The 26,919-nt window shown below is 36.1% G+C and overlaps 4 protein-coding genes across 4 annotated transcripts in view; 2 read left to right on the plus strand and 2 right to left on the minus strand.

The window, feature by feature from the left end:
• The first annotated feature begins 71 nt into the window (after positions 1-71).
• On the plus strand, positions 72-8,372 carry LOC128860363 (intraflagellar transport protein 122 homolog). Its single transcript, XM_054097847.1, has 18 exons — positions 72-167; positions 361-425; positions 1,067-1,299; positions 1,361-1,588; positions 1,675-1,885; positions 1,997-2,764; positions 2,847-2,903; positions 2,960-3,124; positions 3,185-3,429; positions 3,489-3,971; positions 4,033-4,307; positions 4,379-4,526; positions 6,899-7,099; positions 7,215-7,335; positions 7,402-7,558; positions 7,625-7,737; positions 7,801-7,965; positions 8,030-8,372. Exons 3-18 carry the CDS (start codon positions 1,235-1,237, stop codon positions 8,126-8,128), a joined length of 3,501 nt encoding a protein of 1,166 aa, XP_053953822.1. The 5' UTR covers positions 72-167; positions 361-425; positions 1,067-1,234; the 3' UTR covers positions 8,129-8,372.
• LOC128860365 (NADPH-dependent diflavin oxidoreductase 1) lies at positions 1,062-10,400 on the minus strand. The gene is made up of 2 exons (XM_054097852.1): positions 8,408-10,400; positions 1,062-1,155 (listed from the first exon to the last, which is right to left on the minus strand). Exon 1 carries the CDS (start codon positions 10,171-10,173, stop codon positions 8,428-8,430), a length of 1,746 nt encoding a protein of 581 aa, XP_053953827.1. The 5' UTR covers positions 10,174-10,400; the 3' UTR covers positions 1,062-1,155; positions 8,408-8,427.
• Positions 10,401-11,891: 1,491 nt separating this feature from the next.
• Positions 11,892-15,805, plus strand: LOC128860370 (SURF1-like protein). The gene is made up of 5 exons (XM_054097856.1): positions 11,892-12,213; positions 12,290-12,411; positions 12,472-12,666; positions 14,853-15,020; positions 15,080-15,805. Exons 1-5 carry the CDS (start codon positions 12,016-12,018, stop codon positions 15,288-15,290), a joined length of 894 nt encoding a protein of 297 aa, XP_053953831.1. The 5' UTR covers positions 11,892-12,015; the 3' UTR covers positions 15,291-15,805.
• A 135-nt stretch (positions 15,806-15,940) lies between these two features.
• LOC128860369 (UDP-glucose 6-dehydrogenase) overlaps positions 15,941-26,919 on the minus strand; it is a 30,489-nt gene continuing 19,510 nt past the window's right edge. The window contains exons 3-6 of the mRNA XM_054097855.1: positions 18,060-18,198; positions 17,329-17,978; positions 16,947-17,261; positions 15,941-16,117 (exon numbers count right to left, since the gene is read on the minus strand). Coding sequence (XP_053953830.1) covers positions 15,941-16,117; positions 16,947-17,261; positions 17,329-17,978; positions 18,060-18,198 — 1,281 coding nt within the window. The remainder of the gene's footprint in view (positions 16,118-16,946; positions 17,262-17,328; positions 17,979-18,059; positions 18,199-26,919) is intronic.

Consider the following 26,919-nt stretch of genomic DNA (forward strand, 5'->3'; position numbering starts at 1 on the left):
GACGTTGGCAGAACACTGAGGGATGCCAAGAAAACTCAAACTTCTGTTTCACGTTTTCATATACATACATATCGCTCATTTGCAGCAAGAGTATCATAATTCAAAAAACCAAAATATCGAGAAAAACGAGTCCAAAGTTTTCAATTACGATGTTCCCATAAATAAAAGTAAATACATAATTTTCTCTAATGAGATACTCTTCATTGATACTTCCAGGAATTTTTTACACAGCATAAAAGAACAGTTTGTGGTCATTTCTGTATACTTAACCAAAACTTATTTTTTTTGGATTATGACATTCTTGCGGCAAATGAGCGACACGTATATGCTTGTACATGCTGTACTTTTTGCTTTTTGTAGAAGAAATGCGGTGGCGGACACATTCGTTTTGAAATTTAACACTACAAATTTAAGTTTTTTGTAATGTAAGTAATGAAAAAGATAGAGTAAAATTAATATAATATTTTCGAATATGTACACATATTCTTCATTTACGTAATGACGAGTTGAGATCACAATGTATACCGGTTATTGTATACGAACTACTTGATAAGAAAATGCCGGCTGGGAATATCTTCGCGCGTTTTGCACATACATACATACCTCCATGTACATATGTACAATATTTAGTTGTATCACCCCTTTTATTATTCCTTACTTTACAGCAACTAAATAGTCATTTGATGGGTATATGACAAGGCACATTAAACATTGAAGCAGGAATAAAGTAAAAATAATAAGGGCAATGCATTTTGTGTTTGCTTTTGGTCCGTACAATGTAAAAATCTATAAACAAAGATTAACAGTTGAGAGTAACTTAAACAAAATTTGACAATTTAGAGACCAAATAAATAGAAAATATTAAACGTGCAACCCTACTGCTGCTACCTGTTTATGTGCCTTGATATACATATGATAAAATGAAATAGGCTGATAGAAAGAACCGAAGCTGGGTTAACCTTTCGCTTTATTAAATACATTAAAATGTGCACATGTACTGTCGAGTTATGAGCATATGTAAATTTAAATAACGAAGTAACGAACTACTACTTCTTGCCATCACTAGCCCTGTTACGCATGCATTGTTGCTGTTGTCGTTGCCAAGCAACTAGGAGCAACTGAAGACTGTAAACAAAAATGCAACTGAAATTAAAACTGAAAAATCATGCAAATTACTTACAAATGTTTTAAAAAGCGCATAACTTGTTTAAAAAGGTTCAAAAAGTAGACAAAAATGCGTGGAGTGCTTAAATGGGTGCAGAAAATTGAATTCCCGAATACCAAAGAAGACCAAGTCAGGTGAAAACAATAGAATTAGTAATTGAAACTATGAATGAAAATATCCTTCTTTTCTAAATAGTGTACACTCTTTATGTTATCATCCGGAAGGAAAGCAACTGGTTGTGGCAGCTGGCGACCGCGTGCTTATTTACGACCAAGATGGAACTTTATTGAACACTCTAAAAGCTCACAAGGATGTGGTAAATTGTGTGGCTTACGCCCGCGATGGCAAAAAGTTTGCCAGTGGTGCTGTGGATAAAACAGTTATTGTGTGGACAATTCAGTTGGAGGGATTGCTAAAATATTCGTAAGTTTTCCCACCACCTGCTCTTACCCTAGGGCCTTATGTTGCCTAGTGGAAAGTTGATTTCTTTGCTGCTCGCTAATTTACAGACATAGCGACTCCGTACAGTGTATGTCCTTCAATCCTGTTTCACACCAATTAGCTTCCTGTTCACACAGTGACTTTGCATTCTGGTCAGCAGATCAGAAAGCCGTGCAAAAATACAAAATTTCGACTCGTGTCAATTCATGCACTTGGACCAACGATGGCCAGTATTTGATACTTGGATTAGCTAATGGCAGCATTTCCATTAGAAGCAAAGTAAGTAAATTTTATACAAACTGCATAAAATAGTGATGAAGTATATATATATAGTATATATACCTATGTATGTATAGACATTTTTTGACATAAGCCTCACCAATTCTATAGCTAGGTGAGGAAAAGGGTCGTTTCGATCGACCAGGTGGCTCAAGTAGTAATGTATTCAGCTTACAATGTTGTCCAATGACCAGTACAGATGTAATCGGAGTAGCTGACTGGAGCCAAACACTTTCATTTCATACTTTGAGCGGTCAGATGATTGGCAAAGAACGGGTGCTGGGTTTCGACCCGCTTTGCTTAACTTACTTTCCCAATGGAGAATATTGCGTGGTGAGTGGTTGTTCCGATTCATTGCACTTTTTCACCAAGGAAGGCGTACGCTTGGGCACACTCGGCGAAGGGTTTAAATCCTGGATATGGTCAGTTGCCATTCATCCCAATGGCCAATCTTACACGATTGGCTGTCAGAATGGTACGCTCGCCTGCTTTAACATCGTTTCAAGCACTGTTCATGCATTGTACCGCGAACGCTATGCATTTCGCGAAAATATGTGTGACGTTATAATACAGCATTTAATATCAGGCCAGAAAGTGCGCATCAAGTGCCGCGATCTTGTGCAAAAAATAGCGATCTATAGAAATAGCTTAGCCGTACAATTACCGGAGCGGGTGGTGCTGTACGAATTAAGTTCTGGCGAAGAACAACCGATGCATTACAAAGTAAAAGAGAAGATACAGAAGAAATTCGATTGTAGTCTGTTGGTGGTATGCGCATGCCACATCGTACTATGCCAAGAGAAACGTCTGCAGAGCTTGGACTTCAATGGCATATTGCAACGCGATTGGATAATGGACTCTTTCATACGCTACATTAAGGTGAACGATCTATACCTTTTTAAACATTAAATTTTGTTCGATTTAAGAAAAATATTAAAAAATTATGCCATTATTATTGAAGGTCACTGGTGGCCCAGCAGGTCGGGAAGGACTGCTTGTGGGTTTAAAGAGCGGGCAGGTATGTTTTGCTTTTATCAATACTTATAAATTATTACCTATATAAAAATTCCTCAGGTATTTCGTATATTTTTGGACAACTCACTGCCACTTTTGATTACAAATGTCGCCTCAGCAGTGCGATGTTTAGATATCAATGCGAATCGCACTAAAATAGCTGTAGTAGATGATACTGGGCGTCTTGTGGTGCGCGACATCGTTAGTGACACCTTACTTTATCAGGTTCGTATTAATATTTACACATGAATGAGCCACACTGAAATATTGAAAACTTATTTATAGGATACTGGCGTAAACTCTGTAACCTGGAATACTCATTTGGACTCGATGCTTTGCTATACTCACACCGTTGGTGGCCTTAGCATTCGTGTTGGTAGTCTACCGCCCCGCGGTCCACAGAACATGTTGGGTGTGGTAGTGGGACTATGTGGTGCCACGGCCTTTTGTCTACGGGGCAACGTTATGCACAATATACCATTAGCTTTGGGAGCTACTATGTGGCAGTTCATTGAATCTGGCCTATTTGAGTAAAATAGATTAAAACTCAACCAGCTTTTATGTACCATATTTCAAAAATTATTTACAGGGAAGCCTATCAAGTTGCGTGCTTAGGTGTAACCACAGCCGATTGGGAAGGTCTGGCACAGTCAGCTTTAGAAGCTCTGCACCTACATATAGCGCGTGATGCATACGTAAAAGTGCGCAGTCTCCCGTGGCTACAGTTAGTCAATGAATTAAGTGAGAAACAGAAACGTGGCGAAATGCCAAAAGAGGTATTACAAGGAGAGAGCTGCGCATATGCTGGCAAATACAAGGAAGCTGCACGACTTTTTCAAAAGTGTAGTCGGCCTATGCGTGCATTGGAAATGTATACCGACTTACGAATGTTCGATCTGGCCCAAGAATTTATTAAAGACGGTTCGGATGAAGCGAAGCGTGATTTGGTCAAAAAACGAGCGGAGTGGGCATACTCCGTCAAAGAACCACGAGCTGCTGCTGAACTGCTATTATCAGCAGGCGAGCACCAGAGAGCTATCGACATTGTAGCGGAGCAAGGTTGGGCAGATATGTAAGTGTTGCATTAAAAACCAGGAAACCCATGTTTATGGTTTTTTATTTTTTATTAACAGATTATATGATATTGGGCGTCGACTCAGTTTGAGTGAGCGAATGCCACTGGAATCTGTGGCATTCAATTTAAAGCGTTTGAAAGCTTTACCGCTAGCAGCTGAAATATTTAAAAAGCTAGGGGATGAAGCACAAGTAATCCAATTGCATGTTGAAGCGCGCGATTGGGCTGAAGCTTTCAGACTTGCAGAAAATATGCCAGAGATGTTGCCCACAGTGAACTACCAACATGCTCAATGGCTTGCCGAATCAGATCAATTCATTGAGGCACATAAAGGTTAGCTTAGCGACTATTGAAATATAATTTTTTTAATTATTTTAACACTAATTTTTAATCACAAAACTTAGCTTACTTAAAAGCGGGCCGCATGAAAGATGCTAATCGGTTGCTGAAACAGCTTAGCACATCAGCTATCGAAGAGGAGCGTTTTCTAGATGCCAGCTACTTTTACTGGTTGCTGTCAAAACAGTATTTAGACATTTACCATAAAAAGGAGTAATTATGATTTTATTATTATATCCTATGGTTCCAGGGAAGAACAGAGGGCCACATGAACTTATAGTCGTTCATATTATATAATTAACCAGTTAACTGTGGCGCTCTCATTTAAAAGTGCGCACAGTTTTGTGTCGCCAGAATTGAGCTATGACGAGTATATTCGTCAATCACAGAGTAAGTTGCGCTGGTAAGATATTGGATGAAAAAGATGGGTTAATTTTATAAAATTGGGGACAAATGAACTAAAAATAAAAAAAATAGTAATTTACAGAACTTCTGGACAACTTTATAATATTTACGCACTTGCAATTCTTATGTTGCACTGTACTTATTTGATAAGAACCGCCGACTCTTGGAAAGATATGCACTGACACACACGAGTTAGCTTTCTAGTTTATAAATCCACTTTTTGACTTTTGCCTTTGCCCCTTTTAGGTTAACATCTAAAAAACGTTATCATCGCACATAAATAAACTCATTATGCGAACTGGTGAACTTTTTCAACCAGTGCATACGGGGAAGCATCACATCATCTCAAACTGTTTATATTTTCTATTTGTTTGTTTTATTCCGGCATAGCCTCAAAATATTCTAAACATCTTGAAATTTGAGAATACAGTGCACTCGCGGTAACTCGAATAGCCGCTAAGTCGAACGACGTGCTAACTCGAACACATTATTTTCCCTATTGACTAGTTTGTAACTCGAACAATATTAAAGCGCTATAACTCGAACAAAAAAACAAATTTATTTGTACACACATTCTTTTCAAACATGTACATTTTGTACATACATACATATGTAATAGTATATGTATATAAATTATATGTATACTAGTGTATTGTCCATATGAATATTTCGACGTTAATATCCCGTTAGTTTTCTGGGAACAACATCTTGCATTGACCAAATTGCTTTAAATTTGTCATTTGTAGTGTATCAGTGCATGTGAGTAATGGATCGTAAAAGGTTGAAGTGTTTAACATTAAAAGAGAGGGCTGAAGTCCTTAACAAAATTAAACGTGGATGTAGTGTTACTTCTCTAGCGAAGGAATATGGGGTAGCCAAGTCCACCATAAGTCTTATAAAAAAGAAAGACAAGGCAATTTTAAAAGCAGTAAACAACACGTTTTTGGGTCCTGGGAAGAGGAGAACCTTAAAAGCTTCTGAGTTTCCTAAAATGAAAGCCGCTTTATACAAATGGTTTCTGTCCCAAAGAAAAAAGAATTACCCAATAAGTGGACTCATCTTGAAAGAACATAACATGAAAAACATAATTTACATGTCGAATTTACGCTTTATGATGTTAACAAATGGAATGATGGTGCCGAATTTACCGACACAGAAGTAATAATTGAAACTAGTGATTCTGAGTCTGAGTTTAACAACACAACTGAGACATGTGAGCGGATATCATCTGAGGAGGCAGTTAGCTCTATCAATAAGGTAATTCAGTGGGCCACAACTGAACAAGTAAGCCCCGCAAAGGTTAACACTCTTTAATTGCTACGTGAAAAAGTCATATTCAACATTGCTGCAGGCAAGAAAAGACAAACACACATTACAACTTTCTTTTCGGCCTAACTTTTCTGTTAAAGCTGACTTTTTTTGTGTAACTGACACAAAGACTGCCAAATATTTGATGAAAAATATTGAAACGAATTAATTATTTTAAACATATTCATGTTCATATCCATATGTAAATAAATAAATAAATTTAATTGAAAAAAATCGATATCGATGACTGTTTTTTTAACATAGCACACTCAATTGATAAGTCGAACAAATTCGATAAATCGAACAGCGCCTGTTTTAATTAGTTCGAGTTATCGCGAGTGCACTGTATGTGTTGTTTTTCTCAAAAATTGTAATTTAAATAGCCAATGGTCACTAATTTATACGCATGACGAGTATACTCGTCAATACACAAAATTTTGCCACTTCTCCATGACGAGTATACTCGTCAATCACAGTTAACTGGTTAAGACACTTGAGCTTTTTAAAATTATATTTTAATTTTTAATATTAATATTCGTAATATTTTTGTTTCGTAAATTTTTTTCAAATATAGTTTATTGTATAACAAAAATTAATATAATTAATTAATCAAAGTTCCAAACTTCACAAAAATTGTCGGCAAAATTTTAAACTTTTTAAACAACCCTTTTACAATTTGTTAAATTATAATAATTTGTTGCATTTGTATGAATTTCATACAAAGTTTGGAACTTTTATTTATTAGATTTTTGTTGTACAATTTTTAAAATGTAGGAAAAAATTTGATATGCAAATATTACGAATATTGCAAAGAGATAAAGCGACTTAATTCTGTATGTATGTAATATATATGAAAATTGTATGTTTTATAGAGAGCAAAATCCCAGTGTCCACCATTTCAAAGAGTACCAAAGCCATTTGCGCATCGCCAAAGTGTATTATGCTTATAGCGTAATATTTAATTATATGAAAGAACCATTTACGACTTATTCGCCAGTTAGTCTGTTCAACGTGAGTCGCTTCATATTGAATGAGGTCGAGTATAAAGGTACACCGAAGGGAGTTAGCTTATTGTAAGTAACACAATTTTTATATTAATTTTCTAATTTTAAAACTGTCAACAAGTTGAAAACACATGGGCTCATAAATAATATTTTGGCTTTCCGTCCGATTATTTTCTGTCTCTAGCGCGGTTCTATTTACACTAGCAAAGCAAGCCAAGCTACTACAGGCTAACAAACTATGTTTGGTTGTTAATAAGCGTTTGCAATCCCTGAAGCCACCCGCCGGCGTTCAGGAGCAAATCGATGTAAGTTTCCTTTTTAAAACTGCAATGCACCTAATCTAATTCTTTTACGGTTCACTGCTCTTACAGATAAACTACCTGAATAGTAAAGCATGCAAGAGCGGTTTCAACGATCCCGAGGAACTGTTGCCGCTCTGTTACAAATGTTCAAATTATAGCCAACACTTGAATGGCAACAACTGTCCGACCTGCAAACAAGATTACATATTTTCATTTATCTCATTTGGTAAGTCCGTGGAGTATTGAATTTAAAATGTTAACCTTAAAAGTAACCGTTTCATTTATACTTTAGAAATTTTACCATTAGTGCAATTTCATCCTGAAGTAGACATAAGCGATTCAGAGGCAGAACGGTTGTTACTCGCCCCACCAAAGGCGGCTGAGGAAGGCGATCCTTTTAACGAGGTATGACTTTAATATCGAGGTGTATATTTAAAATTGAGTTCAATGTCAATATTTCTAAAACAGGATGTTGCAAGCGCCTTACCACTAAGCCTCGATCGCAACGCTTTACGCGCGATACATCCAAGCCACATTTTAATAGTTAAACGCAGTGAAAATAATTTGAAAAATATATACTACCGCAACATTTTACCGGATTTGCAAGTTACATTTTGTCCAGAATGTTTATTGGTAAACTATACAAATGCCCCTGACCTATACATATCTTTTTTGCTTATAGAAAATTTATTTCTAGGTCTTTTATTCAGAAGACTTCGAACTACAGGTGTTACAGAAAGGTCATTGTCCCTTTTGTCGTACTTCATCGGAAAAATTACTTGATGAATATTTGTAGTAATTGCCTTTAGTATAGGAGCACGTAGTTTGATTATATTTCTGCACTGGCAGTTTAAAGTGTCTTTGTAAATGTTTTGTTAGGCTAAGATGGCATGCCGCGCGCACTTTTGCAGAATCGTAATCTAAAAACATTTATCTTATTTAAGTCCAAAATTCCTTCATATATATAAATAAACTAAGTATGTGTGTGTGTATTTTAAACCCATTTTATGTACATTGCACCCAAATTAACAGTTTATTTAATAAATTTTAAAATATAATTAAATATTATACTAACCATTTTATAGCAATTGGTTTTTACGACCATGTCTCCTCTTGATACCTCCGACTTTTCAGCATATGTTCCAAATATTCCTCATCACCGTCCAACACTTCAATAAATGCTTCGCGAACAGCTTTAGGCATACTGTTCGAAGAGCCAGCCACCATTACAGACGCCATTTTTTCCAGAATTAATTCACTCATTAACACTTTTTCTTGTTTTATCAAATGTTGAACATATACTTTACGTTCCTGATCACGTGAAAACGCTACAAATATTGTACAGGATTCATCTAATTGCCAGCGTGTAAAATCTTCAACAAAGTGATAGTCCTTCGCTTTGTTTCGGCAACCAAAGAAAACAACCGAATCGCCGATTTTGGCGCCATTTTTTTGTTGTTCCTTCCTGTACTGTATGACGCTACGAAAAGGTGCAATACCAGTACCTGGGCCTACCATTATGATTGGCGTTGCTGGCTCGACAGGCAATGACATTGTTCCACTTTTTATCACACCCTTTACTATACTCCCGACAGACAGCGTCTTTAACCAATTCGAGCAAAGACCAAGGCGCGGGAGTGACATTTTTGTTTTATATTCAACCACTGCAACAAGAATATCAAGTGAACGGCTACTAGACATTGAAGCTATTGAATAACTGCGCGGTTGTATCATAGTAAATAATTCGAACAGAATCGGAAGTTGAAGCTTCGATGTGCTATGCCGGAAGTCCTGCAAAACTTCAAGAATTGTACGTCGGGGGCGATTTACATAATTTATAAGATCATCTAATCCCTCTATTGAAGTAAATTCTTCCAATTTTTCTTTTTCCAACTCATCTTCACAGTTCAACGACAAGAGTTCAAATGCACGTTGTCGTGGGCATGCATTTAAGTCCCATATATACTTCGCTAGCATACGAATATTTACCGGCTTTGCGTAAGCCAATGGAACAGGCATATCACCATAAACTGTTTCCAATTTTACTATAGTTTCTTCATTAAAACCTAAATTGTGTTCCTTCACCAGTTCAAAAAACTGCGACACTTGCTCATCTGAATTGGCAGGGTTCAAATTTAACACATCACCAGCATTCCATTTAATAGAGGATGGAAAACTAAAACTTAAAAATCGCACATCTTGAAAATGATCAGCAGCAGTGGTACGCTGATTTTCTCTTAAAGTAAAACAAATAGCTTCACTCTTCAGTGGCCATTCCAGATGGTTATCTTCCACCAAAGATGTTGCAGGCTCGACAATTGTGGTATTCCATTTGAAAATCTTCTTCGCCTCGCCGTTCTGCTTCAATTTTTCATATGATAAGGACTTCCCTAATTTCTGCCACAATTCTGCGATCCACGGCAAAGCTGTCGCACTAAGTCCATGATCGTGCTGATCATCACACAATCCTAAATCTAATATAGGAATAGCGCCCAACTGCATAAGGCGCTTATTCAATTTTTTGGCAGTAAAATTAAATTTAGCGTAACTCGAGTCTCCTAACCCCAAACAAGCAAAATTCACTCGTTGTAGTGAATCTGCTGGCAAGCTTCGCCGCAATAGAAATCTCCACGTTTTTCGCATGTTATCCGGTTCGTCGCCATTACCTGTGGTGGCTACGACGAAAATAGCCAATTTCTCCTCTATCAACTGCTGCACCGGATAGTCATCCATTGGTAGAACTGGCCCATTAAAGCCCCACGTTTTTGATTCCCGCCAAATTTGTTCGGCCACATTTTGAGCCGTGCCAGTTTGACTTCCATACAATATAACCATACGCATTTTCCTAACTGAGAATTTTGACTTCTTTTTAACAATATATTAAAACGTGAATGTGAATCTAACCCGGCACAAGATAGTTTTCGGTCAGTTTCGCAATGAACCAGCTGTATAGCATGGATCAGCACAGATTTCCTTAACCCTACATCTCCGCTGGCAAAAATTTATATCTTACTACTTATAACTAAACATATATTGCGAATGGGCAATTCATTTTTCATGAACAGCAATAAATACTTACAATTTTATTGATAACCAATTTTTCATTACGTCGAACAACATCAAGGCGAATTGAGTACTAGAGGTGGCGTCTTTCCAAAACAGTTACTTTATTTGTTGCGATTTTGAGAAGTCTGACGACAGGTCCTTTTCGAATACAAACCAAACGACCAAGACAAACAAAATGAGGCGTAGAAATTGCATGTTGAGGTTTGAGAGATTTAAACTAATTAATCTAATGAAAACGAAGAGCCGTGTGTTAAATTGTGAAAGCATTTGAAGACTTGCAGTTTGTTTGCGGAAGACGCCGTGGCTAGAAAGTATGTGTGTGTACGTACTATTTCTTGGGTTTGGTTGATTTCATTGCTTTCGCCTACTCTTCTTCTTCACAATCAAGTAATACCCCTTCCTTTTGGTTGTTTCTTCATGGACTCTTATAACACAGCGAATTCGGGAGGCGCAATCAATTTCTCTATCGTTCTTGATCTAAAAATATGTCTCTTCTATTCGCCATTTCTCCGCTCGCTATCTTTATTCTCAATTACCTTTACGAAAAATTTGCGTGCGAAAGCAACAACAAAGTTGTTGAGCAGATTCGCTGCTAGCGAGTATGGCTATAGCTCATGAGACTGGTATAATTCACTGTCGTACAAACACATGAAATTTAAGACAGCTCTATTTCCGAGTTGCCAGCATATTTTGAATTATACCAGTTGCTTCATCTATTCGTCACTTGCTAACGCTAGGCGCAAAGAAAAAGAGGCCTAAGGTTATCGAGTAAGATTCGCCGCTAGCGAGTATGGTTATAGCTCATTAAACTGGTATAACTCAGAGTCGTACCAGCACATGTCATTAAGGCTGCTCTATTCCAGCGGTGCTTATATATGTTCAATCATACCACTTGCTTCAGCTATTCGCCACTTGCTAACTCTTGGCGAAAGAAGAGGCGTAATAACATGGTAAATGTCCAAGGCACGTCTAATACAGAAGGTGGTGCCTTCTGAAAACCGTTCCTTTATTTTCCGCAACCGTTGATGTCATGCAACAAAATAATACAAAACAAAACAAGGGAATTGAAGTGAAGTTACAGGATTATAAACATTCAGTGAATAGCTTGGAAATGTTGTGATTTGTGAGATTCAAACTAATCAAACTAATGTAACTTATTTAAAATTGTGAAAGCATAAATTAATATAATGTCTTCATTCACTAAATTTCCACAAACATGTAATTTCTCCGCCTCTTGTTTGTTTTGTATTCGAAAGGGACCTGACGTTCGACTTGTCAAAATAGCGAAAAATAAAGTCACTTTTTCGGAAGGCACCACCTTGTTTATTCAATGCGCTTTGGACATTCACCATGAAACTGGTGATAACAAACAACAAACTGACGATAACAAGATTAAAAATAAGGTCGATTTCTACTTTTTAGTATTTTTCTAACCAAAGTCGGCTTTTACGGTATGTATGACTACAGGCCAACTAAAAAAAAACACATACCGGCCCGAGAAGCATTGATGGCAAAAACATCGATGTATCGTTTGCATCCCTAGTTGCCATACGATGTAATTGCTATAAAGAAAATATTTAGGTTTTATTTTCTGTTGTGCAACAAAGATAGCCGAAAATGTTGCGGCTCGTTACAAATGCAATAGTTAGAGGTCCCGTTTCAGTTAAACTGATTGCAAATCCTGCGGGAAAGCCACAAGTATTGAAAACGTTTTCTTTGGTAAACCGCAGATGGCAATCTACAAGAGGCACTGGCACTGCTACTATGGGCTTTGATAGCAACAAAAAAATAGCGCCCCTTGGTTGGTTCCTCTTAGTAAGTCGGAATCTAATGAATTCATTAATGATTTTAAACCTATGTAATTGAATATTCTAACCTTTCTCAATATCAGCTTATCCCAGTGTCTACATTTGCTCTGGGGTGCTGGCAAGTGAAACGTAAAGCATGGAAAGAACAACTAATCAAAGACTTAGAGCATCAAACCAAGCTATCACCAGTACCACTACCTTCAGAGTAATTTGAAGCAATTTATTATGTTTATTAATGTCGAGTATATACAATTTTTCCATTTAGTTTAACAGAGCTGTCTGCTATGGAGTACCAGTTGGTTACAATCAGGGGAAGGTTTATTCATAACAAGGAACTGCTTATGGGTCCTCGGTCGTTCATACGTCCCGATGGAAATGAAACAGCCGGAGGTTTATTTTCCCAGCGTGATAGAGGCAATGGCTACCTTGTCATAACTCCATTTAAGCTAGCAGATAGAGAGTAGGTATCCTTGCGTATGTGTTAGTCTATTTAAATTTAATTTTTAATTCGTTGGAGAAAGTCAGTCGAAGGGAGTACCTCTGAGAAACTTCAGAGGGATAGAGAGGAATACAGTCTAAGCATATAAAAAGTGTGCGTGGTTTTATCCGACCTCATTATTATTTATGTCAGATCTAACTGAGGCGGGAAACCATGTATGTACCAAGTGCGGAACCACTTTTGAAAGTTACCTCCGATAATTTGCTTCCCTTTTCTGCGCACACAACCGCAATTGTTACTAAAGTTCAAAATCGCAACAAGATCCTCAAATCGCTATCCGGAAGTACTTGGGGGGCAAAGATAAGGAAATGTTGCTGGCGACATTTAAAGCAATTGGCTGGTTCTGAATTATGTTGCGCCTGTCTGGTCGCCTGGAACTAGTGTTTCGCAATGACAGGCATGCCGAAACACTGCAATCACTGAGAGGGGTCCTCTACAAAACCGACAAAATGAGGCTCAATGCTCCCAGTCAAGAAGCACATCAAAATGCTCAGCCATTAGTTTCTACTTGGGTGCTACCGAAGGTTTCACGACTGTAGACACCTGCCAGAACCTGAGCCGGCTCCCAGGCACATCAGGAGGCAAGCGAACCGACAACTACTGGACCGGACAGTGCTTAGACATACGCTAACTGACATTCATCGGCAGACACTTACCACCTTCTTAAACTCCCCACCTCTGAATGCCGTCATCGGAGTCCAACCACCACCTATTGCAAGCTTCAGCTGCCCCGAGAGACTCGCGTAATTTTGGCACAATTACGCCCACTCACAGGGTTTAGTAACCCAACAACAAACTATCTTGGACAAATAGTAATTAATATGTGTACCAGGTTTCATTGGAATATGTATATGAATATTCGGTGGCTTGCTATTGCCTGTCGAGGAACGATCACTATTAGACAATTTTGTTTTGGTAGTCACGCACCAACCCGTTCAGCCACGGCGGCCGCCATGTATGAATATTTAGTCGACTTAAATACACCCGGGCGGGCATGGTCAAATCGACTTGCGATCATTCTGAGCATTTTGAAATACGTATGCAGATATGAATGTCTGTATCTACCTCCATTCATTTATTCTGTTACATACAATCATTATGCATACAACCATTGAGCACGTATATAAAAAAGGAGCTAAAAGAATAATAACTTGCCTTATCCAAAAAACCGTTAGTCTGCAACCATGTTTATCAATACTTTTTTGCTTCTTTTAGTCTACACCATTAAGGGGGGAAACCGGTTTAGGAGGCCGAAATTTTTGTGTTTTTCATGAATTTTTTTAACAAGGAAGGAATAATCAGAAATTGTTTAAACTTAAAGGGTATTTTATTCATACTTTTAAATACACTTTTAAATTTTTTCAAGCTATTTCCGCCGTCGTCAGAGTATGTTGCCATATTTTTTCATCTATTTTGCTTAAAAAAAAAATTTTTAATGATAACATAATCCAAGAATTAGGTTTATATAAATTAGAATTGAATAAAGAACACTCCCCAAAAATTTCATCTCGATTGGTCGATAACTTTTTGAGCTAAAGTGCCCACCAGTTGAAAAAAGTCGTTTCGAGAAAAACGCCGTTCTAACTACCGCGCGCTACGGTGCCAAACCGAGAGGCGGTCACTTAGGTGCTCATAGAATCGGGAATAATGCGAATTTCCTTTTAAAATTTTTACCATATATTCTTGAGTAGTTATACTAACAATTTATGCAATAAAAAATTTCGATTTTTTGATCAGTCTAAGCTGGATTCTCCCCTTAATGTAATGATGAATATTATAAACTTTTTGGAGTATATTTGTGTAAATGTAGCGATAATTCTCTCACTTCATTCTTTATAAAGCAAGTTGATTTGTTTGGACTTTTTCATACAAAATTGGCTAAGGGAAACTTTAAGTTTATATTTATCTTGAATCACATTTAATTACATCGGTAAATTACTCGTGTACAAAACAAAAATAGAACGACTTGGATTTATATCCGTTCAGTAACTAATAGCACGGTAACATCCTTGTTGCAGCAACATTATCCGTTCTTTTCGCTGCATGAACGTTTCTTCACTCTTATTTCATTTATTCAATCTTATCAGGCTAAATTTTAGATTAGATTTGTATTTTATTACTTTACTAATTCGTGTGTTTGGTTCTAGTGAAGTGATTTTGATCAATCGTGGATGGGTATCTAGGAATCAAGTCAAACCGGAAACACGAGCCGAAGGACAAATAGAAACCGAGGTAGAGTTGACTGGCGTGGTACGCATGGGCGAAAACCGACCACAATTTTCTCCGGATCATAAAGGTGGGGTTTTCCTGTATAGGTAAGTGCTGTCTCACCTAAATATTTTGGCAACCACCTGACTTGTTTATTTTTCTGCAGGGATTTACCAAAAATGTGCGCATTAACTGGAGCATCTCCGATTATCTTAGACGCTACATACGAGTCATCTATTCCCGGTGGCCCCATTGGCGGGCAAACACGTGTAACATTACGTAATGAACATCTGTCTTACCTTCTAACGTGGTTCAGTTTATCAGCAATTACTTCGTATCTGTGGTACCGTCAAATAGTAAAGAGAATTCCTTATTAAACGTCACGAAGAGCAAACATTTCAATACCAAAATTACTTTACTTGTTTTAATTTCGATTTTATTTCAAAACATATATATCGCCTTTTTCAATTAGTTATTGTATACACATGTGTAAATATTATTAATTCCATACATGAACGAATTTTGGCAAAATCAAGTGAAACGTGTAAAGTTCGTGTACTCATACAATGAATAGATAGATATACTTAAATTTAAAGGTATACTTTCTAAATTAAATTCATAGTAAATTACATTGATGTACATATGTAAGTACTATTGGTAGGGAATGAGATAGTGGCCGTCGTTCCGAATGGCGGCATGAATGCATAGACAGGTCGAAAAGTATGTATGACTGGAACGGTGACGCATTTCCACTTTTAATATGCTTAATGTGACTTGGTTATTTAATGTAAAATAAAGTAAAATCGTTTAGACGTATACGTATGAACACGTTTGTAAATATTTACAATAACAAATGTTACAGCAAAATAATAAATACTGTATATAGGCTTTACTTTAAAGTTTTTTTTGGAAACATTTTCGTTTATCTAAACAGCTCTGTATGAGATGAGTTTCACACCCAATTCCTTGCAAATTATTATCAACAACTTCGATATGGAACGCCATAATTTGTTTATATGGCCGGTTTCTACAATTGTGGCACGCTTCCCCAAGAACGCATTAAACCTGTACGCTGGTAGCGTTTTCCTATAGTTTGTACATGGAATCCAATTTGCTGCAAGCACTCGTGATCCAAAATTTTACGGCCATCGAATATATAAGCTGGTTTCATCATTGACTGGTAAATACGTTTGTAGTCTAATGTCTGATCAGTGAAGAAGAAGAAGAGAAAGCATTCAATATTGGTAATGGAATATAATTCTCAATTTAATTTCTTCTGAGCATTTGCTTAAGGGGGAACACCACTGTGATTTAAAAAAAAATCGATTTTTTTTGCATTTTCTTAAAGTAGATATATTCAAAAATATGTAAAAAAAATGTTAACTTAAAGTCTTAAAAATTGAGGAAGTTATACCAAATACAATAAGTGCAGGTAGTTACAACGGCCAACGAAAACTTTAAACGCGTTTTTATCAAAACGACTTTTCTGAACACGGTGGTCTCGATTTTTCGAAGACTTATGAACCGATTTAATTTTTTTTTTTTAATTTTTGTACATGTATTGGCTGCAATCGTACATAGCCGTTTGTAAATATTCCAAAAATGTATATTTTTTCAAGCCTTTCGAAAACAAAAAATGGGTAAAAACACAAACTCATTTTTCAAACCTACACCATTTTCTCAAAACAGAAAAAAAAAATAATAAAAAAAGCGCCACGTACGACGATAGTCACTGATGTATAGATTAAGTATTTTTTTGGTTTTTTGCTTTAAATGATTTTTCACCGCTGTATCGTGGCCACCAGGGTGCATCAGTTTTTTATGGCGTCATTGCATTAATACTATATTAATAACAATTGTAATTTTTAATATTTTTTAATAAAAACTTGTGTCAGTATAGTCTAATACATGTTAAATAAATTATAATTTGTCCGATTCTCAAATAGTCATCCCTACTCATAAACAAAAATTCATGAAAATCACTTAATTTTCACGCGTTCCCAGTGGTGTTCCCCCTTAAATAGCTCACTCACCACAAACTCGTCCCATTCTGTACAAAGCACAATTGCATGTGTGCCACGCACTGCACTGTACGGATCGCTATGTATCTGCACTGCCTTCTTGACACTTTCCGGTGACTCTGTCACAGATGGATGTGTCAAATCGTCTATTATTTGCTCTGGCTCTACTTTCGGATCGTAAATGTCCAGCTTGGCACCCTCCTCCAGTAATGTTTTGCAGACAGTTATGGCTGGTGTTTCACGTGTATCGCCAGTATTTTTCTTAAAAGCGAAACCAAATATCGAAATTCGTTTATCCGAGACGGTATTGAACAGGCTTTCGATGATCTGAAGGAGAATAAATAGAATTTTGTTGAATTTTAAACAATTGCACGTTTCTATAGAAGAAGGCTACCTTTTGTGAAAACCGCGACTTTTGGTACTCATTCATGTCAATCACTTGCTGCCAATACGCCGCAACCTCGGGCAAATTTAGTCCTTCACATATGTATACCAAATTTAAAATGTCCTTCTGGAAGCAACTACCACCGAATCCCACTGACGCTTGCAAGAACTTCGAGCCAATACGTGAATCCAGACCAACGGCACGAGCCACTTCCGATACATCGGCGCCCGTCGCCTCACACACGGCCGACAATGAGTTTATGCTCGATATACGTTGCGCTAGGAATGCATTCGCTGCCAATTTAGACAATTCGGAACTCCAAGTGTTCGTTGTAAGTATATTCTTTTTCGGTATCCAATGTTCATAGATCCACGACAATTTTTCAACTGCTTTGAGACCCTCGGATGATTCCTCACCTCCAATTAGCACACGATCGGCATGCAACAGATCTTCAATGGCCGTTCCTTCGGCAAGAAATTCAGGATTCGAGAGAATATCATACCGAATGCCAGGCCTTTGATTCGCATGCAAGATATGCATGATACTTTCGGCAGCACGCACGGGTACTGTGCTCTTCTCCACTACGATCTTGTTAGACTGTGCGATCTCGGCGATCATACGGGCAGCACTTTCAACGTACTTTAAATCGGCAGCGCGACCTATGAGCAGACGTTATTGGATTGGTTGGTGGTGATTAGCAAAATTTAAGTTTAAAAGTTCATATGAATTAGTTTACATACCTTTGCCGTTGCCAAAGTTTTTTGTTGGCGTATTTACAGATATGAATATCAGGTCTGCTTCTTTGATGGCAGTTTCAATATCAGTTGAGAAGAAAAGGTTGACATTACGGCATTTTTTTACGACTTCATCCAATCCCGGCTGAAAAACAATCAAACATTAAATGGGCTTGTATAGATAGGTTTGTATTTTTAATATGTTTTTTATTTTATTAAAAAAATTAAATTAAAATTAAAGAAATCATTTATTCCTTTATATTTAACTAGTTTTCTTAAATAATGACTTAAGATTTCTTAAGTTTCAATTCTATCCATTTTGTATTATATGTAAGAAGTGTCTTGATGTTATAAATTACGCAGTTGTAATAAATTGGGCAAGTTAAAAAAATCGGCATGTTTGTTGTTATTATTGTAATAGCCGAAAATATTCCCTATAAAAAATGCTATTGCAGGGCCAGTACTTGGTCGAATATGAGTTCGGGTCGTTCAGGTAACGTTCAACCGACTGTAAGGCGTTTCCAATAACAGCTGTTACAGGTGAATGGATTGTGCTATCGAGATATGATTAACGATTTTTTATGGCCGGAATTGGATGGTATTGATCTGGACAACGTTTATTTTCAACAAAGACGGCGATACGTGCCACATAAGCAACAAAACCATTGATCTTTTACGGGAAAACTTTTCGGACCGTGTTATCTCGCGAAGAGGTGATCACAATTGGCCACCGAGATCTTGTGATTTAACACCTTGTGACTTTTTTCTTTGGGGCCACGTGAAAGAGAAGGTCTACGCCAACAGCCCAGGGTCGATTCAAGACCACAAAGATGGGATTCGTGAGGCTATCGAGGGCATAGGGCAGCCACTTTGCAATTCGGTTATGGAAAATTTCATGAAAAGGATATTGTCCTGTAAGCGTGGTCGTGGTGGTCATTTGGCTGAAGTTATTTTCCACTATTAACGGTATAGCTTCCTCTTTATAATGAAATAAACATCCGATATTAAAAATAGCATTTTTGTTTGAATATCAAAATAACATCTCTTATTGGAAAATCCTATAGTTGGAACGACATCGTAGGTGCGAGGGATTGTGTTCGGTTGAACCATAGTCCATGCCGACTGTGATACGAAGCAGCAAATGGTAGGAAACATTTTTTAATAACAGTCACCTATTGGCGGTTAATGGCAAACTTCCGAGTGCATTTCTTGATAAAAATCAGTGGCGATTTGGAACAAAATAAAAAAATAAATAAAATAACTGTTGGCACCACCATTTGCAATTTATATTTATTTTTAAAACGTTTAATAATGGAGGTATTATCCGTCGTCGATTCAATAAATAAATGACAACTGACCAACACCGCTTGTCGCCATGCAACCCCAACCCCAATAAGCCAATAATGCTCTCGCAAAGAGAAGGGACATTTCAATTCCTACCCTTCACACCAATTACTGTTAATAGGTCTGTTCATGTAAAAATTGTCCAATAACTTAATTTCCGAGAATTCTCTCTCAAAGAGAAAAATATTAAATCAACCAATAACAATTTGCAAGTTTTACGAGCAGCTGATTAAATTGTTGGCAGGAAAAATCACAAAAAGTAAAATTCTTTTCAATTTACCTACCTCGTATTAAATTTAAAAATAAATTAAGCAAATAAAATGGAAAAAAACGAGCTTCGGAATCACATGATTTCATTTCGTCCACAATAACTTGTTCCATTTCATTATCGCTGTCAGTTGCGACTCGCAAATTTCAATTCGTCTTTATTTTTACACTTACAAGTTAAAATTTATCCAGTAAAACCTTGCAACTTCCGCTCAAAATGAAATGTCGTTTCGCTCTCTCACTTTCCCCTACTTTGCAAATTTTTTGAATACATGAACACAAAAACGTGATAATTTGTAAAAATTATTAGCAACTATTTGCCTTATGAACAGACCTAATATTAAGGGGTTAGGGGTGATCAGAATTTTCAAAATTTTTTTTTTTTTTTTGAATTTTCTTAACGTATAATATCTTAAAAATATTGTGCGAAAATTTGAAGTGAATCCGACAAATACTTTTCAAGATATTCAACAACTAACAAAGGGCGCTCGGGCACTACATAAATCAATAGCAAAACTGTAAATGTGTTTTTCTCAAAACTATGTTTTTTGAACTGGTGATCACGTAACTTAAAAATAGCTTAGTAGATTTCAATAAAATTTATCCTGATTTAATGAAAACATAAAAAACACGTGCCTGATCGAAAGATTTTTTTTTTAAATGTCGCTTTTTTTAAACAATTAATTGTCGGTTTTTTCTCGAAAATCTGAAAAATATTTCCTGAGACCGCCATATTGGTAGTTTAAAAAAAAAAGCTTCGATCAGGCACAAGATTATCTGTTAATAAAACTAATTTCTCTTGGCCGATTGATTTTAGATGAATCTCCAAGGACTTGTGATGATCTCCGCGGAGAGTTCTCGAGAAACGGGCTCCACCCAAACAGCGATAACTTTTAAAATTATTAATTGTATTATTATTATAGTATTAATAATATAACCAAAACACTTCGATTGGTACCTTTTTTCAAATTATACACAATTTTTCTAACTTTTATAATATGCCACCTTAAAAAACTTGCTACGCTTTTTACAAGTACTGTATGTAGACCACATAAATATTTTAATTTTCTATTAAAATTACATTAAAAGATAATTTATCAGGCATAAAATTAGGATTGTAAAAACAAGCATGCGAACACAACTTCCAAATTTATTTTCTTTAAATAGCACTAATAATTTCATATACATATGTACATATGTATATAGCGGCACAAAATCAAGGTATATACGCGTTTAAATTATTAATAAGAGCAAGCCTGAACTACAGGCAAACATACAAGTGGGTCCAATTAATAATTTCGTGAACGTGTAAATAATCTCAATTAATTTTTGACCACAAGCAAATTTCGACAAACGCATACAAGATAATGCCGCACTTTGTATGCCTTTGCACACGTATGCACGTACATACATACGTGTACAAGGTGTTAGGTATGCCGTTGTCCGGCGAGAGAAGGCCAATGCTACGCATTCAATTCTAGTATTGCTTTGTTTTGTTGTTGTTCGCTACACATAGTTCAATTCGGATGAGCCCAATAAAACAGTAACTTTGGTCTTGTTAGAACGTGGGATTAGGTGTGCGAATACTCTCACGAAATGTTAATTTTTCGTAATTAAATAAGTTCAGGTAAAAAGCTGTTCATGAACGAACTACTTCTTCGGCTTCTGTTCACTATGATTACTGAAATACCAAGGTGTCATGCAAATGGAAAGAGGGTAGAGTAACTACTTATTCATTCCTTACGTAGTTGTGCTCAAGTAATTAAGGAAAAAAAGTGATGAGAAATTAACGAGAATTTTGAGCCTCTTCAAACTTGCACTTTGTTTTACTCTATAGAATTAAATAGGTTATAACACGGTATACTCAAACATTTTCTAAAATTCTCTAGAATGAAAATTCTGTCAGCCTAGACAGGCCGACGCGTTAATCGGGATTAACGACTTAACTCGGAATTATTTCAGGAATTGAGTGCAATTAATGCGGATTGACAACTAGGTTTAATTCTCATAATTTAAAGGGATGAGTGGAATTTTCTATGGCAACATTGCCGAAAAATGGCAATTAATATGTATTGTGAATTAAAAATAATGAAACTTTTAAAGAGAAGAACAAGAAATACTGGAAGAAGTGCTAGTTTGCACTAACACGTCCGAAATTACTTAATTGTTTTGATATATCGGAGCAGTTTGAGAAATTGTAATTTATGATTTTTTTAAATAAACAAAAATATTTTAGTATCGGGGCAACAAATACAGGTATTAGTGGTGCATCTTTTATTGACGAAAGCATCCAATAACAAATCAGATGTTCACTAATCCGCGCAATAACCGCCTGTCACACTATAATTTTAATCAGAATTAACTGCGGTAATCAGGCTATAATACAAGGTGAAGTCCAAAATAATCAAGAGTGGCGTCATAAAATTGCTTTTGATGGCGCCATCTTTTTAATGAGTTAGTACGCTGGAAGCTACGTCCCTAGCTGACTTCCAGTGAAAGCTTGGGTACATTCAGTTCAGTGGCAGTATGTTTGTGTCATCAGTACAAAAATAAATTTCGAACAAAGAGGTAATCTCAAATTTTGTTTTAAAATCGGTAAAATGCTTTCCGAAACATCTGAATCGTGCCAGAGTTCATGAGTGGCTTACACGTTTCAGAGATGGATGAAAATGAACATACGGGCCGCCCAAAATCAGTAATCATCGACAACTCCATCGAAATTGTTCGTAAATGTATCAAAAATGAACCGAAATCATTGTTGAAATTCATGGAATCGGAGTTGAATATCACCAAAACATCGATTTATCGCATTTTAATTGATTATTTGGGCTTACGAAAGTTCTGAGTACGTTTCATTCCGTACAAGTTAACTGAGGACTAAAAATTGCTCAGAATTCAACATTCGAAAGACCCATTAAAGAGGGCTTTACAACATTGTAACTGGTGATGAAACATGGTGTTTCCGACATGAACCTGAAACGAAGCGTCAAAGCGCCGAATGGAAGGCTCCAGACGAGCTACCACCCAAAAAAATCGCGTTTGGCGAAGTCAAAAATCAAGTCGAAACTCATTTGTTTTTACGATTCCAAGGAAATTGTCCATAAGGAGTACGTACCAATATGCCAACGGGCCAAATCATCAATGTATTTTTCTATCTTGGCGTTTTTAAGCGTTTGTTACATCACATTAGTCAAATTCGCCCTGAATACCGCGAAGGAGGAAGCTGGCGCTTATTGCATGATAATGCACCATCTCATCGATCCACTCTTGTGACTGATTTTTTGACTGGAAATCGCATTTTAACCATCAATCACTCACCGTATTCACCTGATATGGCTCCCAATGACTTCCCCCTATTCGGAAAATTGCATTCGGGTACTTTTTCCCCCGGGCCCGGAGTTTTCAAAGGGGCCCGGACTCGAGATTATACGTATTTATATGAATTAGACATCATTTGCAAGGGCCCGCATTTGCAATTTTCCCCTGGGGCCCGGATTTTCCCCCGGGCCCGGATATGCTCTCTACGACCCTGATCACGGGTGTCATGAGTACAGCCTGGATCTTAAGATACAACAGGAAGCAATAAAAGCAATGTGTAGACTCCATAAATATGGTTTCTGGCACGAAGACGGAACTTCGGGACACAGAGAAATCTTTAAGTTGCTATCTGAGTAGTATCCACTGCTTTTGGCATCTAAAGACGACCTGATAATCACAGTTTCATTTGAAAGGAGATTTGGGGGAAATGGCAACTGTTTTCCAAACGGAAGTTTTTGCCATCCTGAAAGTAGCCGAATGGATAATCTAGAGGAGATGGAGTGCGAAACAGATTGGAGTTTTCAGTGACATGCTGCACTTGTTGCTTCATTCATTCTCTTTTTTTGTGGGAGAAAGTTCTAAGTTCTATGTTGGTTTTCAATCAAATCATCAAGATATCAACGATGACAAACATCCGATCGCTGCTTGGGAAATGCAGGATTATTTTTGCTAGTAAAATAGGTATAATTTAAAAAAGTTATGGGACATGTTTATGTTGAATTCTAATTTTTCCTCCCATTTCTAGATACTCACGTTAATTTAAATTTTTCGCTTTGAATAAAATGAAACAAAATGGAGTAACTGCAAATAAATGTAAAATATAACTGATTACGGGTGTTCGTTTTGCAGGTCGGATGCAAAAGAATACAGCATACTTTGCAAATTTTCGCAGTTTTTAATAATTTAAAAGTTGAGTTTGTTAATTCTAAGAAAACGTCGGATAAAAGTGGTTATTTTTGAACAAAAACTATTGACGAGGTCACTGACCCTTATGAAATGGAAGATATGGTTATACATGTAAATAAAATGGGCTTACCTTCTTGATAATAAATATGAAACGATTGGTTATTTAGAGCAAATTTAGTAAGCTGCTACAACAACAACATTACCAATCGTTCGAGTTGGTTATAAAAGACGATACTACTGAATTTAAAAATTTTAATTTTTTTTCAAGCACACCCAGCCATTTATGAAGGAGGAAATCCTGTTATAAGAAATATGGCTTTTTGTTATCTGTTTGTTCTAATTAAATTGTACATGCCTATTTATAAAAAAAAAACACAAAATTAAATTCATTAAAAAACTATTTTATTCTGATTCGAATTTCCTTTCGAATCAACGTGTTTAAAATGCAATTTTAACGTTGCTCGCACTTAAGTAATACACAATTGTCATACTAACTGCCCGTGAGTAACATATCAATAATACGTGCTGTGCTGGTCAAGAGCTTTTGCGTGTTTCACGAACACAAATTTCACGTAAAACTGATAGTGTTCAAATGGTGAAATTTACATTTCATTTGAGCGGGGAACTGTGAACAAAAATTTGAATTATGCAATGGTTCTGGCTTGTTTTGGTTCTGTGTAGTTACTTCGATGTAACAAATTGCTATAACCCACATCGATTTTGTACTTACTTACTAACTAGGAAGCAGGTTTTGTTGAACTATGCCGGCAAAATAATGTACATAAATCTTACTTAGATGCACTGCATCCGTTTTTAGAGAGTTTGAATGCACATTTCAAGATTTTCTGCCTTTTACTATCGGGTTTTGCTAGATACATATGTATACATAGATGTACTTATATATATGTATATGGGCATTTCCACAGAAATGTCAACCGAAGCCAAAAAATTCAAAGTCTATAAAATTATGTTGTTTTAACATATTTTTATAGGGAATCTATTAAATGTAACTAATGTAAACAAATTTTACATTTGTACAAACCACATTTTGAAATATTCGAATGCAAAATCGAACCAGTGCAAAATTTCCGTTTTAAACATTTCTGTTGCATGTTTTGTTTTGATTAATGATCTTGATGAGATATATTATGCTGTGACATTTGCTTTTTTAAATCTCGGTTTATATGTAAAGAATGTAAGAAAAATGTAAAAGGAACGATGCGATTGCCAATTACGGTAAATTTTTTCTTTGATTTACCGTATAACTCGATGTCGCGTGCGACATTGAAAAAGAACATTTGTTATCAGTGAGTCGAAGGTGTTTGTACAATTTGCATCAAATGTTAGTAGCAAATAGATATTTTTATTGCTAATTAAATAAACAAAACTTTGCTGGAAAATAATAAGCGCTTTGCCCTTTTTACTTATTTAAAGCTTGTAGCGTGCGACATCGTAAGTGTAAAATGTACAGATTCAAAATAAATTTTCGTTCGAAAATATCTTTATTAGTATACATATTATGTAAATTCAAAATATAAAATTTTTGAATGTAGATGAGTAAAAACGGTGGCGAGAAAAATAAGGCGAACTGTAAACGGTGGAGAGAAAGGTTAAAGGATGATGAAACAAAATTACAAAACTATAAATTAAGAAACAAGGAAAGAATGCGGAAAGCTAGACAAACGTGGAGAGCACCGGCTGAAGGCAAAGAAGATATAACTCAAGAAAAACGGAAATATAATCGCATACGACAACGAGAGAGGCGCCAAAAACTCTTAGAAAATGGAATGTCATATGCACGTCAAAGCCGAAACGCATCTTACGAATGTAGACAAACCTTGGCGAAAGCTGTTAAAAAAAGTGGAGAAAGCGATGCCAAAAGACATGCACAGAAGGCTAAAAGTTCTTGAAGTCCTGGTAAAAAAATATAAGCAGTTTGAAGAAAAGAAAAACGTTAACCAATCCAACAGAACCGTACCAGAAAGCCTAATTAATGCCATCAATGCTTTTTATCAGAATGATAATATTAGTGTGCAAGCTTCAGGAAAGAAAGACGCCATTATAATTGAAGGCAAATTAGTAGCTAAGCGCTTTATGTTAATGACTAGTAATGCCAGTTCTCACGGAAAGGGAGCCGTTGATGGAGTTGGAGCCGTCATTAAAAGAAAAGTGTGGCAAATAGCAAAATCTAAAAACGTTGTTTTACCAAATGCACTATCGTTTTATCAATGTGCACAAAACAACACAAATGGAATTAAAATGTATTTTATGCCATCTGCTCAAATTGAAAATTTGTCTTTTCATTATAAGTTGGACGAAAAATGGAAGGAAGTGAAAAATATTCCAGGTATATCCTAGTTGCATTCGTTTTGTTGCGATGGCCAACAGTTAGAAGCAGCTAGGACTGCATATTCCATTAAAAGAACTTTATTTGACATTAGTAATACTATTCTCAGTTAAGTTAGTTTCCGTTCTTTGCTTTTACATAGTATATAAGATTAATATACTTATTTGTGTTTTTCTTTATTGAAGATATTTTGTTAAGTTTATAATTTTGGTTGTTAAAATAAATATATTGAATATATTAAAAATCATTTATAATCATCTTTTGCATGTCTAATTACATAAAAAGTCAAAAAATAAACATAAAAAGTATGATGGAACAAAATGTCGCATGCGACATGTCACGTGCGACAGTGATTAAAATTAAATAAAAAATAAACTACTTAATATTTTTGAATAAAATAAAAAGCATTATTAAGATACATCAATGCATATCATTTAAAAATTAGTCGCATTAATATATTTCTTCAGGTTTCGCTGAAAAAAGTGTTTGATTTTTTTGCTTTGAAAGCGACTTCTGTTTTTGTCGCATGCGAATGGCTTGATTTTTTGTAATTATCTTGAAAACGAACAATTTCCCAAAAACAACCTTAGCACCAATCATAGTGCTAATCAAGTGCTAGCTTTCGCCTTTTGTCAAAATAAAATAATGTTTTGGTATATGTTTTTTTTCACTTTGAATGCGTAC

Source organism: Anastrepha ludens, chromosome 4, assembly GCF_028408465.1.
Source record: "Anastrepha ludens isolate Willacy chromosome 4, idAnaLude1.1, whole genome shotgun sequence".
NCBI classification, from domain to species: Eukaryota; Metazoa; Arthropoda; class Insecta; order Diptera; family Tephritidae; genus Anastrepha; species Anastrepha ludens.